At 47.8% G+C, this 20,009-nt stretch overlaps 1 protein-coding gene and 1 long non-coding RNA gene across 2 annotated transcripts; one reads left to right on the top strand and one right to left on the bottom strand.

Moving 5' to 3' along the window:
• Window positions 1–619: 619 nt before the first annotated feature.
• Window positions 620–11,642, bottom strand: LOC136020055 (uncharacterized). Its single transcript, XR_010615175.1, has 2 exons — window positions 11,313–11,642; window positions 620–2,542 (listed from the first exon to the last, which is right to left on the bottom strand). It is a non-coding gene; the product is annotated as an uncharacterized LOC136020055 (long non-coding RNA).
• CXCL14 (C-X-C motif chemokine ligand 14) lies at window positions 11,025–18,962 on the top strand. The gene is made up of 4 exons (XM_065690780.1): window positions 11,025–11,389; window positions 12,226–12,331; window positions 15,932–16,042; window positions 17,810–18,962. The coding sequence occupies exons 1-4, from the start codon at window positions 11,326–11,328 to the stop codon at window positions 17,823–17,825; spliced, it is 297 nt and encodes a 98-aa protein (XP_065546852.1). The 5' UTR covers window positions 11,025–11,325; the 3' UTR covers window positions 17,826–18,962.
• Window positions 18,963–20,009: the final 1,047 nt, after the last annotated feature.

The following is a 20,009-nucleotide window of genomic DNA, read 5'->3' on the forward strand; positions in this document are numbered from 1 at the left end:
GAAAACATTTACTCTTTGCCCTTTGAGGCTAAAGGAAAAGCAAAAGGCATTAAGCTAAAGGCTACTGCAAACCTCTACCAGTTTCTTCTTGGTTTTCCCCACAGTGACAGGGAATCCTTTACATTTGGCCCCAACGTGCATCATGGCTGCATTTGCTAGAGAAAGACCATGTGCAAACTCCGGCTGCCTCGCCCTGGCAATTGTCTCCTAGCAGCACAAAACAGAAGATAAAGAATGTTAAAGACCAACTTGTCTTATCATGCTTCAGCTGCAGATGGATTGGTGCAGACAGAGGCACAAACTACACCTTAAAACAACGGGGGTTTGACATCAAGAAAACAATTACAACACATTTCCAACCTGGTATCATCAGTCAGATTCCCACTGCTGCACCTCCAGGTGCAACACCAAAGCAAATTACAGATAAGGCCAGGGATGAAAAAGAGGTCTGGAATGGAAATCCGGATGTTAGTTGTACGTGGTGGACAGGTTAATATAAGAGGCTTTAAAAGCGACACTGGTGTGCTATATCCTCAGCTGTCTGCTGCATCCAAAGTTTACACAAGGAATAAAGAGGAATTTCCGAGAAGCTTATTGTTACTGCAAATACCCTTGAACATAATTATTAGGGTAAAAGGAAGGGGGAAACCATCACTGAGCTTGAATTGGACCATTTTAAGAGCTTCTTCAGGAGAAACAAGACCACCCTGTCCTACACTTACAAGTCAAATTAATAATCATGTCCTTTGCTGATATAACCCTCCTGACCACCAGCACGACCATGGATACAAGCTCAAGCTTGTGTTGCGGGAAAGTCAAACCTATCCTGGCTTTTGTCTTTCTGCAGCCAGCCTTACCCGATACCTTATTCGGAGCCATTTACGTGCTGAAGAAATCAGCACGTTGGGTACAACATGGGTTTGTTTGGGTACAAACATGTCTACAGGCTGTGTGGGCTGCTTCTCATACTTAGGCACTGTATTTTGCTATTCAAGAGCATTAAAGAATCCAATCTCCACTTCCGGAGAGCGTTTCCCAGGCGACTTTCTTCCGCTGCCCTTGCTCCGGTGAGGAACATCAAGAGCCGCTGCAGACCTTTGAAGACCCAGCCAACAATTCCAAAGTCTCCTTGGCAAACACAGAGCCTGCAAGGCAATTATCCCACCTGACAGCTCCGGAGCCAAAGGGTGGGCTTGTGGGGAGCGGGGGCACAGCTGCATGCGCAGCAGAACAGCCTTTCCCAAGCCAGGCACTAAATGCAATTAGAGAGAACAGAGTAACCCAAGGATAAGGTATCAAAACAAAACACATTCGAGCGCTGGAAGCCGAGCGTGGAGCGAGGCTGGGGCTGTTTGGAGCTGGCCTCCTTTCTGCTGGCACCCAGGCACGGAGAGCAATGCTGGTGAAAAGCTTTTCGTGGTGTTCTCTGTGTTCGTGGGGAGTTTCTGGTTTGGAGCTTTAACTGGCTGTTGTTGAAGTCGGGACCTTCTTGCTGCTGACCGCGGCTCCTGTGTCATCAAAGTGCCGTATCTATGACAAATTCACTATGGCAAGGGGAAATGATGCTGCGTGGCACAGCCGAAGTCATTGCTAGGGGGAAAGAAAAGCCCTCTGAGAGGCCTGGAAGGGAAACAATGCCTAATCTAGCTGCTATAAGCAGCAAACATGTGCAAAGCAGCAGAGATACAAATCCTAATGAAGAATTTATGAGGGTGAAGGAGTATAATTAGAGAAGCCATGAGAGTAGCACAAAGATAAATCATTCATTTTGGCCTCCGGCAGCACTAGCCCACTGCCAGTCAGCGGTTGAGACTTCAGACCAGAGGATGTACATCGGGGCAGGGGTAAAACCAGCCTCCAGTGAAAGACTTTTCACATTCATTTCCAGCTGGGCAGAGGTTTGGTGGTTGCAGAAGCAGCCGTGGGAGTGGAGGACACATGCACAGCAATGCCCCAGAGCTATGGAGTGGGCACAGTAATCTGCTTTAAAAGAAAAGGAAACAAACCCACATCTGGCCTCTGGAGAAATGTGGGGACCACAGCTATTGCAGGGGAGGAGGCCTCATGGAAAGTACTTCTGAGGACAAGTTAGTTAGGATGCTGTCCTGGGTTCAGGAACTCGCCAAAGCCCACAGCTAATCTGAAGTCACAGAAAGCATCTAAAGGCATGAGGACTGTGACCCCGCAAGTGTTACAGAAATGCTGAAAAGAAAGGATGAAATCCTTTCCTCTATCTTGGTTCTGAGCATCCGCAATGCTGTTTTGTTAGCAGGCCTGAAGGAGGAAGGCATCTATGAGATGCTGATATCGAGCAGCTGATGTGCCTTGACTCGCGGCTCCGATAACCCAGACCTTGAACGCTGCAGGAGGCCGCCCTTTGGCAGATGCTGTGGCTCTGCATGGTTTCTGAAGAGCACCAAGGGAGGAAGCATCCAGTAGCATCGCACTGCTTGTACCTGGAATGGATCGTTTCCTTTTGAACCCCTGCGGGGGATCAGCCTCTATCACGGGTTTCACCTTTGCAGTCACAAGTTATCCAGCTCTGTTAAAATTATAAGAGAATATTTGATCCCTTGATAGGAAAATTACCCAATTCACCATATGAAATAACCTGTAAAGCAGCATTTCCTTTGATTTCTCATTTCCTTTTATTTTTCCATTGATCTCATCACATTCGCTCATTGTCTCATCTTCTAGAGCAAGGCAAGAGGTCAGCTAATCTCTTTTCCCTCTGCCCTTCTTAATGTCTTGTTGACTGAAATTCACATTAACTCTTCGGTACCCTCATCTCGGAGAGCATCCCTACATCCACTACCACTTCTATAAAATTCGGCTGCTTTGACACTTCTTTTTCAAGCCAAATAGGTCTGGAGATCTCACAGGAATGGGAAGGATACTTGGATAATCCTTAACATGTACCCAAACTGCTGACTACTGAGACTCTCCATAGTTTTCCTGGTAGCTCAAACACAGGGGATGAAGGGGAGAACGGCACTACACACCCACAAGCCTCCCAGCTTCTCCTTCCACAGATGAGCTGCTAACACGAAGCCAGCCCCATCCGCAATGGGGGCAACCTCAGCACTAATCCTCGCCTGCAGCATTAGGGCTCCACTTCTGCTTCCAAATGGCTTTAACGACAACTGCCTGCCTTTCAGAAACAGCCAACTGCCAGGAGAGGCTGCCAAAGGCCTTTGGAAAGAACCATGAGCCGGACATATTTTTGTCCCTGAGAGTGAAAGCAGCAAAGCCCTGAATTTGGAGGGGTGTTTTGCAGAGAGCAGAGGCAGCATCACCGCTTTGCCAGCCCCTGTTCCCCTTCCAATCCTATTGCTGATGTGCAGACCCACAACACTGTCTTGAATGCCAAAACATGGCATTGTTATAGATTTCATCATCCCTGCCTTGTTCTCTAGTTGATTTCGCATTTAAGCTCAACATTAAAAACAAGTGCTTCTTCGCCGCATCACTTCTCCAATGTGCCATCCTTGTGGTTTTGATTATTAAGAAAAGGAATAAAAAGCTCAGCTCTACCTATTCGTGGATGTGACAGTGCAGTAAAAGACAAGGTGAGCTTTCTGTGCTTTAGCTCTTGGTGCAGGCACCCTCAGCACCAGCCAAGCAGGGGGGTTACCAGGGTGCAGCAGGCAGGATGCTGCACAGTGGCACTTGCTGTGTCCCTTCCCAGTCTCACCATGTGATGATGATCTGCATGCCTGGCCAAACCGCTGTTTTAAGGGAATGATGGACTTGGGAGAATTTGCTGACAAACTGGGCTGTGAAGCATTTGGCCAGGCTTTTGTGCAGCTTACCTGGACCATACATGATGGAAAGAGGGGTGGTGTGAAAGAGAAACTTTTGAGCATGCAACCAGGTGGAAAACCTGTGAGAAGTGAACAAATCCAGCCAGAGCAATGAAGCATTCTCCACCAAGTCGTTGCTGGCTATTCCACTGCTGGGAGAGGAGCACAGCCTGGTTAAAATGTGAATGGGAATGCTACAGAGTCCTCTGGATGGGTGGAGGTGGAAGATGCAGTGAGAGGAGCCTCTGCTGCAGCCAGGCTGGGGCTGTGCCAGCAGGAACGTCACTTGGTTTACTCACAGGAATGCTGGCTGGTTGATTTCCAGAATGAACTGATTTTCTTCGGAAAACCAGGCATAACTATGCCCCCTCCCAAGTGATACGGTAATTAAACTTCTATTGGAGTAAATAATTAACGTATTCATTACTCAGAAGAAAACCCTCTGATTGATTGCAGCCTACTAATCTTCCATCAAATATTCTAAGCCTGCGTTGTTCGGTCATTCATTTTACTTATTTTTCAAGACATTACATATGCTTTCTATCCCAAAGGGGGGGTGGTGATGGAAATCAGCATATGAAAAATTCCCGTCATTACCAACACATAGCTCATCAGAAAACAGAGATGGGGAGCTCCCATCCTGTCTGCAGGAGCAAGGGCTTCACTAAGCTTGGAAGGGCTCTTTGCACATTGCAGCAAGCACTAAGGAAGTGGGAGAAACCCTGCAGAGCCCGTTAGACACCTATAGATGCTGTGGCTTTGTGCTCAAGCCAGATTTTGTGCCACCGCAGTGCCTGGTCCCATGCACCCGCCTCTGGTTGCACTGCGGACACTCCTGCACACCTCCTCATCCTGCCATCACAGGGGATGCTGTGAGATCCTCTACCTGCATACTTAATCACCCCAAATTATGGGCATTTTTAGCTAATGGCTTTAATTCTGGGTTCTGGGGAGTTTTGTTGCTGTGGTTACTGGACAAGTTTAAACAGCTCGTAGTTACCCGGGAGCAAGCTCTAAAAGAAACCCCTCAAAGCCTGCAGACACCCTCCACTGAGTGCTGTATTCACCCACACCGAGATTTGGGGTGGATTCTTTGGAAAGGTGAAGCCCAAAGTCCAAGGAAAGAAGCCAGGATCTACCAGAGACAGAATACCATAAAACACATCACAGCAAGGAAGTCACCCACTTCCTAAGCAATCCCTTGCACATGGGGTGCTCCCAGGGCAGCTCCTTCCCTGGTTGCCACTAGCCCCATCACAGACCAGTGTTGCACGGAGATGGCACAGGGTGACCTTGCAAAGGGGTTTGGTCCAGGTGGGGAACCCATAGAGAGATGTGCATAGCATAGGGGAGATGTGGACAGATCCCTTGCAAGGAGAGGAGCTCAGGCAGGCAGCAGGCAGGCAGCAGGCGGGCAGGGAGGGAGGGCAGCAGTGAGGTGGACCTGACATCACTGCATGGCTCTGCTTCTGTGATTTTGCATGTTCTCCAACGTTTTATGCCTTAATATTTCACGCAAGAGCCCTCCTAAAAGACAACAGAAAAGCCACAGACTTCCAGAGCTTTGCAGAAGACCCCGAAGAGCTGCAGATGCACCCCAGCCACCACATCCTTGGCACAGGGCTGTCACCACTGCATCAGGGACTGCGCCTCCTGCCCAGGGAGACAATTCCTGCCACTAACTCATGGTAAACAGCCCCTTACATCGCAAAGGGCTCAAAGTATCACTGTCCTCTCCCCCCACAATCTCCATTTCCTTGAGTGAAGGCACGTAAAATCAGTGCAATGTGGGTACCAGCAGCAGGACCATGCTCTCCCCCAAGGGACTCTCATCACTCAGGGACACGCACTGAAGGTGGATATGCCAAGTCCCTGAAGCAGATGCTGAAGCACATTCCTGCCATCCCTGGAAGGGTTTGAAATTATGCCCAGCTCTGCCAAGCTGTAAACAGAGGAAGTGTCAGGAATGGGTTTTCTCATGCCTGAATGTGGTTCTTGCTGCCACAACCCTCCATCTCTGTAAGAGTTGACCTGGGACCAGATTAGAAACTATGCAGGTGCTGATCCCATTTGGTCCTATTCTCTTCTAAAATAAAACACCTTATGGTTCACATTTCTGTTTCCATGAGCTCCTGAATATGGATGGGTTGGCAGCAGAGCCGCTTCTCTGAAAAGCACTAATAGCACACAAAGAGACTGCCTGTAGTTTATTACATACAGTAACACCCTATTCTGTCCCAAAAGCCCTCCGTCTGAAGGGCTGGCACCCACAGATTACCCAAAACTACCCACACAAAGAGATGTGATGAGCAAATCAGGACAGCACAATTTGTTTCCAATCCTGGGGCAATAAGAAAAGTTTTCCATCCAATTGCTCATTTTATTCAGCCAGGGTAATGTTCTAACTGCACATCTAGGGAGTAACTCAGCATCCTCTCTTGAGCTTTTAGTCAGTTAAAAAGCAATTGGGGAAGAGAGAACACAATGACAAGGACAGGGCTGCCACCATCTCCATCCCTGTCCCAAGCAGCTCTCATCCCACCCAACACAGTGAAGGCTTCTCATAGCTTTGGCCAGCACTATCAGTAATCTGAGTGAGTCACATCAAGCAGATTGCCTTTCTTTCATTTACAATATTCCCTCTGGAATATAGCAAGCGTCATAGTGGACAGCAAAAAACCCCAACTCATTAGGTGATTAAGCACAAAATAAATACCTACAACCATTCTCAGATGCCTATTAAGACAATGGTATGAAGTGTAAACTGTACTTGTACATGAAAACCAATGGTAAGTTGTAGCATGCAAGGAAATGAGTCAGTAGGAAATGAAACACAACTTTCTACTGTCTCAATGTAAAAAGCCACAGGCGGGATTAATCCTTTTGTGCATATCTAAAGGTGATTCTCGGATCACCTACACAAAGAGCTGGTTCTCTGATTTGCCATGTTATTGCAGCCCTTTTTAATGATTCATGACAAAGAGCTTCAAAGAGCTCCAAACCACGACAGCAGTCCCAGATCCGACCTACTCATCCTCATCTCAGCAAAAGAAAATCCTTCGTGGTGAATAATTTAGGTCTATGAAGAGAGCTGCCTTAAAACTATTCCCAGGAGAAGGAGCAGCGTCTAGAATTTAATCTCATCATGGAAATAAAAAGAAACTATCAAAAGCAAGCAGTGACTGCAATAACAATACGAGCCTTATTTTGCAGGATTCATCCGTTGTGAAACTCCACAGAAGGGAACACAGCTGTTTTCCCTGAAATATGTTTCGTGTTTCCAGAGACCAAAGATGAAATCCAAAGCTTTGACTTTCAAGTTACGATAGACAAACCCATGCGAAGACGACACAACTACTGTTCAGGGCTACTGAGGAAAAGGCCACTTAGAGCTAAAGGTGAAAACAGGGGTTTGACCACAGCCTGCAGCACATCCTCTGCTGAGTAAGGACAGCACCATGGGAGCAGGCTTGCGACACCCTCCTGCAATCTGAGGCAATTTTCCCCTCACTCCAAACTTGGGATGGAGTTTTATATGTGCCCTGTTGCAAGGGCTGAGGGTCTACGCACTGCAGGAGGCTCACAGCATCCCTCCCATATAACACATTGCAACTGGTGCTGAACACAGTACGGTCACAGCACCAAAAAGGCATCCAGGAAAAAAGCAGCTACCTACACCATCCGTTGCATCTGTGCACCTCCACCTTAATGCTGAATTGCCTAGGGAACATTTCAATCTAATTCCGCTCCTAAATTCCTGACGTGATACGCAGGGATTATGTCACATCATACATCACTTCAAACGCTTAATCTCCCCCTTGACGGGCTGATTGAGATATACATTAAATTCAGATGAGCCATTCACATCATTTGCCTCCGCAGGAATAAGTAGCTTCAGTTTCAAGGCCGTTTTACAAAGATTTCTCACAATGACTGGCATCTTCACCTTCCCTGTATGAAACACTTTGACATTTGAAGGACAGTCAATCCAAACCATAGCTCACCCCGCACTCAAAATAACCTGCGTAACTGAAGGCAGCAGTACTGAAATACTTCCAATAATGGTAACAACTGGAATAGTATATCTTCTTATCGCCAGGATGCAGAGGAATACCTAAGGGATTCTCTGCGTGCTGCCTTAAGATGTTGTGCACACCCACAGCAAGAGGAAAAGCCTCACCTAAGGACAGGTCAGGGCACAGACCCCATCCAGTTCTTGTTCTGGCATAGACCTAAAAGTCCTTTCCCTGAAAGACCCAGCAGCTCATCTGGAGCCCTCCTGTTTCCACACTGACACTACCTATTTTGGGGGTGAGCTGCTCTGTTCCAATAGCTCCCACCCAGTATTTGGGGGGTGTCTCCATGTCTTAAAGTGCAAGGTTTTTTGCTACATGCTGCGCTCCGCTTGGAATATTTCTGCTTCCAAGTGGCAAAAAATGGTGAAGACTTTGCTTCAAATGGTAATCCCATTGCTAAAACTCCTCTTTCTTATTTCGGGAGAAGGAAAGCACTCATCCCCATCCTCTGCGCTGCAAACCACCCTCGTGGGGCTGGCAAATCACCCCTGGCCCCACCAGTCTGACCCTCAGACACAAAGCCAGGCTTCCCCCTTGGCTTGTCAAGGAGCTTTACGCTGGGGCAGAGAGCTGAAAAGAAGAGTTAATGAGGTGAACCGACAGCCCTTGCACCAGTGACAATGGCCCTCTAATAAGCTTGACAAAGCAGATGCTGCATGCACAGGTATGGTCCTGTTCCCCTGGGGACAGGCACAGTTCTTTGAGCACATCCCATCTGCAGAGCTGAGGATAACAGCAAGATCTTGGTGAGAAGCCTGCTCTGAAACACTCCTTTTGTGCAAGGCAAAACCCGAGCCCCGGTTAATTACTGTGTGATAGGTAGCTTTGTGAGGGCTGAAATAGATGCTTCCACCAGCACTGCCCTCCCCAGCCCAATGAATCATCACCTGCTTGCCAAAACACGCTTGCTGAAGCTGAGCAGACCTGCTGTAGGCACTGCAGGCACATGAAGCACCAGCATATGCCAACCAGCTCAGCATGTGCTTGCACAAATAAGATATCTGGGTTATCAAGCTTTCTTTCAGGGCAGACTGTGGTGAATTCCAGATACGTTCCCTTTCTCCTTGCTAAAACTTATCCCTCTTCCATCACTGTCATTTCGAGGTAGAGCAGGTGTCAGAAGCAGCCGTACATGGCCACCAAAACCTGTCACATCAGGCAAGAGACACCTTTAAGTGCTCAGAAATCATTACCATCAAAGCCAACGCTTGGCATAAAGACACTGAAACGCTCAGGCTCAGAGTGAGCAGTGACCGTATTTACACACACCTCAAATAGGGTCATTTCCGCATGCAAACTGGAATTAAAGCAGCGCTTTCCTTACGCACTAGCTAATAAGCGTGGCTCTTTTAACACGAGCAAGGGTCGTACAAGAAGAGGGGATTTGCTTTTGGAAAGCTTGGGAATTTCCTTCCATTTTTCTCCAGCCTGGACACGAGTTTCCCGGTTTGAGGGAAGTTCAAATCGGCGTCAGCTAAAGCTGCACCCAAAGTTCTGCTAGCAGAGGGGGAGGGAAAACGCATTTACCTTCCCACAGCTCCCCCCGGGACCGCTCCTGCCCATGGAACAGAGGGGGCTGCAAGAAGAGGATTTCCCCAAAGTGCAGCAGTCCCGGATGGGAAGTGGATCAGTTTAAGCCAACTCTCCCAGGGGCCCAGCAGGCACCCTCAGCACCCAAAATGACACCAAAATGAGCCTTATACTTTCCTGCAGAGTGTTTTTTCCTTGGAATTGGATAATGACGATTTATTTCCAAGGTCTGAGCTGAGATCTGCCATACTTCAAGTCCTTGTTTTCATCACCAAGCTGTTCATTGAGTCCTCTTAGACTTCAATCACACACACCCCAAAACGTCCCTAGCAGGGTGCAAGAAAAGCCTCAGGAGCTGTGCAGCACAAACACCCAGAACACAGTCAAAACTAACACACCATCCTCCCCAACCCATTGCACCAGCCATACAAGCCTGCTTAAAACCAGGTCTTTCACCCCAAAAGCCACATCACCCCCCCCCCCCCCCCCAAGCCTTGTCCCCAGCCCTGCTCCCCCGTCCCATGCAGGGCAGCAGAGGCAGGCAGGCTGTTCCCGGCGTGTCGGCACGTCTCACATGAAACCCAGGGCCAGGAACAAGGCAGCTGCCTGCGCGCAACGTGCAGGCTGTGTGTGGTAGGGCTGTACTCGCAGCCTGCCAACACCCGGGCCCGGAACGCAGCGGGGATGGCCGCTGCCAATGGGAGCCGGCGGGGACCAAGCCATGTGGGAAGCTTAAAATGCAAGCGGAGCTTGGGATTGCATGGAGCGCCCTTCCCAAGCGCTGCCTGCACTGGCAGGATGGCTGGGGTCGGTTGGGTTTAAGAAGGTGGATGGGTGCGCAAGCGGTGTGCTGGAAAGGGGCTGAGGTCAGCGGGGGGGTTCATCTTCTATGTGCTCTGAATACAGCACTAGGAAGGGAGATTGGAGCCCTGACTCTGATCTTCACCTACTTCCAGTTACACAGGCGGAAATTTGGAATCTGGGTATTTAAAGATGCTATTTTAGCTGTTTCCGAAATCAGAAACAGGCTCTTGCAAGGGAGATGGAACATACATTTACACCCATGAAGTTCCTGTGTGTTGCTACCCTTTTCTTCATGGAGCAGAACATTGTTGGACTGTTTCATTAAAAAAAAAAAAAAAAAAAAAAACAAAACACCCTAAACTGACCTTATTTCCCAAAATATTGCACGTCCTAAATCCACCTAACAACGTTCTTAGCAATATCCCCCCCCCAATTCGCTGAGCTTTCTTTCAGGTTTAGAACCTGTTACAGATAAAACAACTCATTAATATTAATAAATTCATATCGAACTCAATAGGTAACACCGCTTCCCAGCTGAGATTTCTCCAAATCCCATTTCCGAGGAGCACAGGAGTTTATGTGGAGCGCGGGCTTCCCTGGAGCAGGTTTTTTCCCCAACCTACCAGCTCCATTCATACAAGCATCAACACCCCCCCCCCCAACCCTCCTTCCTCTGAGGAACGCCCCAGCTGGGCAGGGGCAGCCGCCCCATCGCTGCGCTCCCACCCCCGGGGATGCTCGGGGCGGGGGGTTCCCCCCGAGGGGCAGGAGCGGCGGCGGGTGCCGGTCCCGTCCCCCCTCCCCGCCGGGGCTGAGGAAGCGGAGGGAGCCGTGCAGTTGCTCTGCATATTAATGAGCCGGGAGCAAGGGCAGCGGGAGCTGTTTTAAAAGAGGACAAGGGGAGGCAAGCGGCAGAGCGCAGGCAGCGCGCAGGCAGAGCGCAGGCAGCGCGCAAAGCGCCAGGGCAGCACCAGCACCGCCGGGAGCCGCTCTCTGCTGTCCCCTCCCCGGTGAATTCCAGCCCCAGGGACGGAGGAATCGGGAGGACAAACGCGGAGCCAACGAACGCAGGAGAAACCCCGGCTTCTTGTTTAGGTACCTGCTGCCGCACCATGAAGCTCCTGACAGCAGCGCTGCTTCTGCTGTTCATTGCGATGTGCTTGGCCAGCGCAGAAGGTAAATTGGTTTATTCTCCTTTCTCCCGTGTAAACCTCTTTTCTAGTAATTCGTATTTGCATCTTGAGAGCCTTGGGCTGGATTAAGCTGTGCCCTGCAGGTTGGGAAGGAGTGATGCATTGACTCTGTGCGTAAGGTAGCTGCGAGGTTTTTAAAGGTGGAAGGAGAGGGAAAATAAATCCACCAAAGTTGTGCCTCCAGTGCGAGGACAACAGCTCTGCTCCCGGTGTCATGCCACGGTCCCCGTTATTTAGGAATAGAGCTCAAATGCTTCCTTTGAAGGAAAGGGTGGTTTTCACAGGGTGAATAGAGCAGAGCTGGATTTGATGTGGTAGCGTGAATTGCACCAAGTGCCAGGCTGTATTTTCTGTTGTGCACAAAGATGATGGTTAAAAAAAGATCTCAGCTTTTGTTTGGCTGTGAAAACATCGCAGCATCCGCATGAAGAGAAATGACTGAAAGTCCTACAAAGTCCTGGAGAGATGTGAGTGAACGAGAAAGTAGCTCAGACATGCATTTCGCTCTGCTTAAAGTGAGTTCCGACTCTTTCATTTCCTTTTGTTACATACAATTACATTACATCTCAGCAGGTGCGCTTTAGAACCTCTCATATTTACAAAGCCGCAGAACATAAAGGGTATTTCCCAGGGAGTCACTACCTTTGCCTGGGATAGAGCAAAGAAAACATTACCCTTCTTATGCTCAACAGCACTGCAAAATCCAGCTTTTCCCACCAGGGCACGAAAGCCCAAGGAGAAGTTTGGATGAGCGCAGGGAAGGGACGCTTGGTATGCGGGAGGCTTTGCAAGCCCATGAGAAAATGCTTTCTCTTGTAGGCGTGAAGTGCAAATGCTCAAGGAAAGGTCCTAAAATAAGATTCTCTAACGTAAGGAAGCTGGAAATAAAACCGAGGTACCCGTTCTGCGTGGAGGAGATGATTATGTAAGTTTTCCTTCATTTACTGCCTTCTCTTTCCCTGGCAGCCGAACTGCATTACCTTATGCTGCATGTTCCTTCTTTGTTCTTCATTTTCCTCATGCCCTGGCATGCTAATTTCTAGGAATAGTCATTTGCTGAATCAGATGCAATAAATTCTGCAATTCTGACCCAAACTCCCAGCTATCATTTGACACAATACCCTTTTTGCTCAAAGAAATATTTATGGAACAGAAGCGATAAAAGGATAACCCTTAGTTCAGCTGAAGATGGGGATAAAATCCTGCTCCACGCTGCCTGGTGTAAACCACAGAACTATTTATTCAGGTTTTTCTGAGCATTCAGAATAAGAGCAGGAACAGAGTTTGATCCGTGGTGGTTTCTGCAAGGAAGAAGTTATCCCAAGCAGAGGCAGATTTTTGCCTGTGCTGTACCAAAACTACCCCTTGCATTCGATGGGATTACCATAGAAGAAAACACTTTTCTCCCCATCTCACCATAAGCTGTGACCATTGCTGCCTTGAGATCCAAAAAGTGATGTAGGGACCAACCAAACCAAGGCAGGCACAGGGATGTCTGACATCTGAATGCTGGCTCAAAGGAAAGGTTTCTAGAGTTTGAATATGGGTAGTTTGTGGACTTTTTCTGTCCAGTTTTGGATGCATCTTAAGATTTTCCCAACAAAACACCATCCAACCGGCACACGGGGCTGGATAAGGACCAGAAAGTCAGATTATGAGCAGACTGCACGGGGCCCCTCTGCCACCTAAAAGGGGGGAAAAGGGTCCCAACAGCAGCCACAGCCCCAGAGCACCACGGACTGATTTACTGCAGTGTTTGTGCTCCCCCACTGAACATTTGCCATCCTCTTAACCTTAGAAAGGTGCTTTAACAGCAGGATCCGAGTCCTGTCCTGCCATGCACCACCTCCGGCACTCTGTAATGCCTCAGGGCTAAATCCTGCCTATCTGACTGGCACAAACAAGAAGATACCACAGGAGCCTGATCCTGCCTGTGCATAAATGCCTCGCCAGGCTCAGCAGAGGGTGTATGGAGGAGGAAAGGAGAGCCAAGCTTCCTTACACTTCCTCCACTTTGACACCAGCATCTCTGTAAGCAATGCTCAGCTCAGGGAGAGCCGCCTCTTTGAAGCCCAAATAAGATGATGGTGACCTGAACAGAAACACTTACAGAACCGTCGCTGTCTAAATCAGTTCCTCTCAGCTTTACTTTGACCTTTTAACAGCAAAACTGTGGTGTAGAGGAGCAGTAACTCTCCACATCCCACTCTATGGATATGCCCGAAAGCTGCTGGTGGCTTTGGGGTATAAAATAAACCTCATTATTGCAGCATTTCACTTCCAACGTGAAAGTTGGGAAAGCCGGAAGGCCGTGCAGAGCAGTTGCTTTCCCAGCTGCATAGTTATGCAGATACCGAGCAATGCTATTCAAGCCTGGAGGGTTGCCCTGGGTTTTCGCTGCAGGGACAGAGCTGTCCCATCACTGCTGCTGCCTGCAGGGCAGGGAGGGCGAACCCACTGCTGTCATTGCCCTTACAGCTCCCTTAATGCAGTCTGAAGTCAGCATTGAAAACAAACTGAAATTAATATTCCAAGAGCAAATTGATCCAGGAGTTTCTGGACAAGGCAGAGAGGAGCTAAATTCCTGCAACTGAGTTTTCGTTGCTGCAGTGACCATCTAAAATGGGTTGTTGAAGCTGGGTCCCCTCCTGCCCTCCTCAAAAACTCTGATATCTTTGCATATAGCAGAAACATGACATAAATTATGTTTGGCAAAGTAGTAGGTATGGGGGTGCAGTTTAGGAAGCCTACAGATGAAATATGTGGGGGCATGAGGTGCTGGAGGTCACGGATTGAACCAGGGCGCTCATGGCAGCTCTGGAGACATGGATGTACTCAGGAGGATTCGGTCCCTTCTCAATCCCTCTCAGCCTCTTCTTGCAGCCCATTGAGGCAACTCCTCACTCAGGGCATCAGCTCCCATAGCTGCTTAGGCATGTTCCCTTACATCTGCTGGACCAGCATCCCCAGGAGCAGGGCCAGGTCAGCTTAGGATACCCAAAAATGCAACCATCCATCCACAGCCTCAGGGACTGTGCAGAAACCACACGGGAACAGCAGAAGACCACGGGGCTGCCTTGGTAATGTCTTCTTTGCTGTCCAGCCACCAGCATCAAGGCTGAAAACCTACATGTGATGTCAAAGCAACTCATTTCAGCCTGAGAAATGACCCAGTTCACCCGAGACGCAAACCATGCATCTTCCCATCAGACTGCAGGTTCTAGTAAACCCAAAACTGTCCTTCAGCTGCTTCTAGTACCAGTGCAGAGCTTACTGGTTTTTGGAGGTGCTCCTGCTCCTCTCTCCTCCTGCACATCAGCTTGTCCATCCCTTGGAAATACCCTCTGTGATCCATCAGAAGATAAGCTCAAGCCAAGGTCTGGCATCAGACAGAGCAGCCGAGAACGTGGCTGCTGGATGGAGAAACTGCACCAACCTCAAGTCCCTTAAAACTTGTGTGCCATGGATTCCAATCCCACTCAAAGCTACAGGAAAACTCCTCTTACATATGTACTGATCTCCAGAAGCTGAAAACACCCCTAGAACAGAGACAGTCCAGAGATCTTAGCAGTAATCCTTCCCTTTCCAACATCTGCAGCCACAGAGGCTCTTGGAAGTCTCCCACTGCTTTACACATTGGAGAAAGGGGAACATCCTCCCCAAAAAACAACCTGAAAAATCACATCTTACCTTTTTGTGACTTTAGCTGACAACTGGTAGAGGTGGAGCAGAAAGGGGAGCAGGGAAGAAGGTTAACTGAATGGAATGAACTATCTGAACACCCTGTATAACCTTGAAATGGTGGCGAGACCTTTAAGTAAGCTCATGCAGGCAACAAAGAAAGCTGGTCTGGGGCACACAGGCACTCTGCTATGTGCAAGTATTTAAATACCATGGACTTAAAGGAATAAGTAATCAATGAAGCAGGTGTGATCTTTCCTCTTGATGCAGGATTGTTGAGCTTAAAGGAATCATAGCCTCATGCAAAGACCATGCAGTTGTCTGAATGAGCCCTAATGAAATCAGCTATTAAATTCAAAGGATAATATCTAACAGGCATAGCAAACCAATTGATTAAAAACAGTGCATAAGTCTTTATCTAGTACAACCAAGTATAACAGTGAACAATACTGCACTGCTGTGAAGATCTGCTCTGGTGTTATTACAATGAACTTAAATACCTGCTATAAAACACAGAGCATGAAAACCCTTCCACTGCCCAGCTGGGTGAGAGTGCCCTGACCAACCTGGGCATTTACCTGGAGTGGGAGAAGAGGGCCAGCATTCCCATGTTCTTCCCTGTGAGGGTGGTGGGATCCTGGCACAGATTGCCCAGACAAGCTGTGGCTGCCCCATCCCTGGCAGTGCTCAAGGCCAGGTTGGACACAGGGGCTTGGAGCTGCTCCAGTGGAAGGGGTCCCTGCCCGGGGCAGGGGTTGGAACTGGATGAGCTTTAAGGTCCCTTCCAACCCAGCCCATTCCATGATGCTATGACCCCAGTAACCTGTGCTGTCTTTCACTGCAGTGTGACTCTGTGGACACGGGTGAGAGGCGAGCAGCAGCACTGCTTAAACCCCAAGCGCCAAAACACAGTGAGACTGCTCAAGTGGTACAGAGTATGGAAAGAGAAAGGCAGGTAAGTACCCATTTCCTGAACGGGTGAGGGGAAAACCTTGGGAACAACTTGGGCAATCAGCAGCATTCAGAGAGAGAGAGGCCAGGAAAATGCACACGCTGCAAATGCTCCATCCAGCACAAAGGATGTATTTCATTACCAAAATCACAGTTAGAAGTTAACATTCTTGATGTTATTTCTTTCCTGCCACATGCAGCCTCACTTCTATTTTAGGATTAGGCTGTTCCAACTATTAAAAGTAATTATTTTCTGTTAAACTATTCATCAGCAGCTATTCTCAGTTATTTACATATGCATCTCCCATCTACGGGTAAAAAGCCAAGATGAAAAGCTAAATGACTTTCACATGGGCACAAGGAAAGCAGTCAGCAGAGCTGAGCAGACAGTTCCCTGTCTCACACTTTAATCACACCACCTCAAAATCTTCAGCATCCCATGGTGCAGATATTTGCCAAGTTTAACTGGTGCATCATTCCCAGAAAAACAGTAACTTGCTAGTACAAATCTCTGCCACCTTCCCCCTTGCAAGAAGGATTTGGTATTCATTGCAAGGCATCCATCATAGACAGAAGACAAAGCAAGGAAAGTGAATTCCTGATGGTTGATGGCCAGTGGCAAGGTCCCTGCCTGCAATAAAGGGGAGCTGCCCAAGTCATACCACCTCTGCAGCCATGGCCATAAAGAGCAGTCCAGTCCCTCCAAACCCTGATCCTCCTCAGCTGATGGGGAATTTGCTCCCTAAAACTGAGCTCAAATGGGGCCAGCAAGCCCCAAGTCTCAGCAGGTCCAAGGGTGGCAGTGACTCCAGCAGAGCCATGTAGTGCTTGGTAGCTCGGATGATACCACAGTGGGTGCTGAGACCCCAGCCAGTTTCCCCGACTCCTTGAGGCTGCTTCCCAAGGAGAGCACATGGAGCAGCCCTGGCTATTGCACAACCACATATTTACACTCTTCCCTTGGTGCTGGTTTGTTTTTCTTACAAGGCTGTCGCTAAGATGACGCAGGATGCTCAGCCCCAGGCTTGTGCATGCAGCAAACCCCCAGGGCTCCCTGAGCAGATCAAGGGGAGGGATGCCCTGTGCGAGGCTGAGGACCAGGGCTCCTGTCTGCAGATAACAGCGCTGCCCATGCTCTCTTCCACAGCCCAAAATAAGGGTCAGCTCAAGGCTTCCTAGGCAAGCAGTGCAGCCAAACTGCAGCTGAGACAGCATCAGGTGAACATTTCAGACAGAAAGAGCCCGAGCTAAATCAAGGCCTCATAATAAATAAGCAATATTTCAGTGTCTGCAATACCAAACACTGCTCTTCAGGAAAAGCCAGGGCTCAGCCATGAAGACTTCATTCTCTTCCACAAAACAGCACTGCCTTAAGCTTTTCCTATGCCATGCTTCCACCCAAAGAGCCTGCATAGGTAGGGTTTACCAGCAGGTTAGCCTATCAAGTGGTCTTCTCAGGAGGTTAGAAAATCAGCATTGAGTCTAATATTATTCCAAACATAACAGATACTGTGAAGTTACTATTTACATACAACTCATCATAAACTTCAATATTTTTATAGGAGACTGAGATTTCCAGCATCCTCCCAAATGCTTCAGGGACACCAGTCACTGCTGGAGTCAATAACACCCTTCCCAACCCACTTAAGCAAAGGTTTAAAGTCTGGGGTTCTGCTGTTTGTGCCTTTTTCATTATTATTATTAATGAGTTGGACGGGATTTGTTTCATTCCCATTTTAAACACCTGGTTCTTGGCTTTCCCTCTGCTTAGGGTTTATGAAGAATAAGAGGAAGCGGCATGAGGAACGGAGCAGACTCCCTTGGCTGGCATAGGACTGGGCTCTGCAGAAGACGACTTCTCTCTCACAGACATAAGACACAAATTCTATATTATTATAAAGCACTTTTTACCAAGGGTCAGTTTCTACATTTTATAGCCACGTGCAAAAGGCTCCCAGATTCCACACGCATCTCTTGCACTTCGGGCTTCCTACCCGTCTGCTCTGTACCGAGATAGGGGAAACCTCATGCTTTTCATTTGAAAGAGGTCAGGTTTGGGGTTGTTGGGTTTTTTTTATTGTTATTCATTCATACTTCACTATGATTGCAATCGAGCTTTATAAGCTCATTAGACAAACAGTAACATTTGTAAAGGTGTTCTACAGCCACGTCCCTCACCCTTTCGCAGTGGAAAAGCTTCAGTGCTGTGGTTCTTTGCCATGTTTGCAGCCTCCAATTTAGCCAGGCAAAGCAGGGACCAAAGATGAGTTTGCTGGGGAAGATGCCACTGGAATGTCATGGCTGTAACAGAAGAAGTGAGGTCCCTCAGCCCATCGTCAATGAGGGTGAACATCACTGTGCACCTCTCCAATGGACTCGAGGTCTTGCCGCAAGGTGAAGCATACCAGATCTCCCATCTAACGTTCCATGCATTAGAAAGCAGTTCTAGGTCCATTTTATTACTAAGAAAACATTTATTTTGGGTTTTTTTTTTTCCACCTGAAGCTCTTACAGAGTGTTTGTGGCTTCAGTACTGAGACATTTTAAGCTTCAAGACTATTGTGTATGATTTCCTAGATTTGTAGCAATGAAAAAAGCCTTTAAAAGGTACCTTTTTATGAACAATATGATAGGGCCAACATATAAATACCTATCTACGTTTTAGTCACAACGTATTCCTTATTTTGAATGTAATACTTCAGCATTAAGCAGTGCATTCCTCTTTTTAATATAACAAAACTACCTTCCCATTTGTAAATATACTCTAGGAAGTCTCCCTATATTATCTCGCTGTATAATGTACTGTACTGCTAAATTATCCTATGCTATTTAAATGGTCGAAATATTTAGAAGGCTGCATGCAGATTTCATATTTCTTTCTAAGACAAATGGAAAAAAAGAAATAAAAAATATATTTAAAACCAGCTGACAGTTTCTCTGGAATTTCCTGGAGCCATCACGGAGCTTCAGCCACTTCCGATTACTTTTCATTAGATGAATTGGTTTGGGGAAAAACACCGAATCAGAGAAGCCGATTTGGAAATACGACTTCTTGGTGACATTGACATTAGAAACAGTTATTCCAAACTAATTTGCTTCCTTTTCTCATTTTGGAATTTGGATTGAACGCAGACACAGAGGACTCTCGTTACATAAGGAAGGACTATGCCACTGGTCTAGTGTTATATTTAGTGTAAATCAATCGCTCCAGGTCCATATAAACACAAGTAAAATGCAGTGATTTAGGCAAGATCTCCCTTAGATGAGGGAAGGCTGTTCAGTGGAAAACCATGCACCCTCTCCTCCTTCTGTGCAGTTCTTGCCCTGCCTCAAAGGGACGGGCTTTACACCCAACAAGGCTCCTAAACCACTTCCCAGCTAAAAAGGAAAGAAAAAGATAGGAAGGACAAAGCCAGCGAGAGTTTAAAAGCATGAGCAGCACAACTGCTGTGACAGTGGTCTTGTACTATATAATCAAGGCCATGCCTAGCCTCAGCTCAAGGGTTTCCTCCAGGCAGAAGAATGATATATATACACACACATATATATATATCTGCATACACACATGCTATATAACTCTTTGCTGTGATAATGCCCTGGCAGAGCTGAGGGAGAAAGGGCTGCTGGATTTCCAAGTATTTTCCCTTTCTGCACAAGGATGAAGCCACAAACTTTAGATGCTCATTAGTAAAAAGCATTGAGAAAGATCCCAGAACGTTTTACAAATTAAACCTCTGGGGATATCAGCCACAAGGCCTGAGCATCTCAACCTGACCTCCAGGCAAACCCTAGCCCACGGGCTGCCCCTCTCCTTTCTCAAGTCACACTTTAACAAAACCAGTAGTTTTTCCTTGAGGATACTGGATTTCAACACGCTGAAAGGCTGCAAGAAATGGTTTATGCTTATTTAGCGACTACTGGGCAATGCATTTCCTGGAAAAGTATTGACACAGTTGCACAAGAGTGGTTAA

This window comes from Lathamus discolor, chromosome 10, assembly GCF_037157495.1.
Source record: "Lathamus discolor isolate bLatDis1 chromosome 10, bLatDis1.hap1, whole genome shotgun sequence".
Lineage (NCBI taxonomy): Eukaryota > Metazoa > Chordata > Aves > Psittaciformes > Psittacidae > Lathamus > Lathamus discolor.

Excerpts from the sequence above, each read along its gene's own strand:
- CXCL14 (XM_065690780.1), top strand. The coding sequence starts at position 11,326 with ATGAAGCTCCTGACAGCAGCGCTGCTTCTGCTGTTCATTGCGATGTGC. Across the intron at positions 11,390-12,225 it reads GTGCTTGGCCAGCGCAGAAG|GCGTGAAGTGCAAATGCTCA; the intron begins GTAAATTGGTTT and ends TTTCTCTTGTAG. Across the intron at positions 12,332-15,931 it reads TGCGTGGAGGAGATGATTAT|TGTGACTCTGTGGACACGGG; the intron begins GTAAGTTTTCCT and ends CTTTCACTGCAG.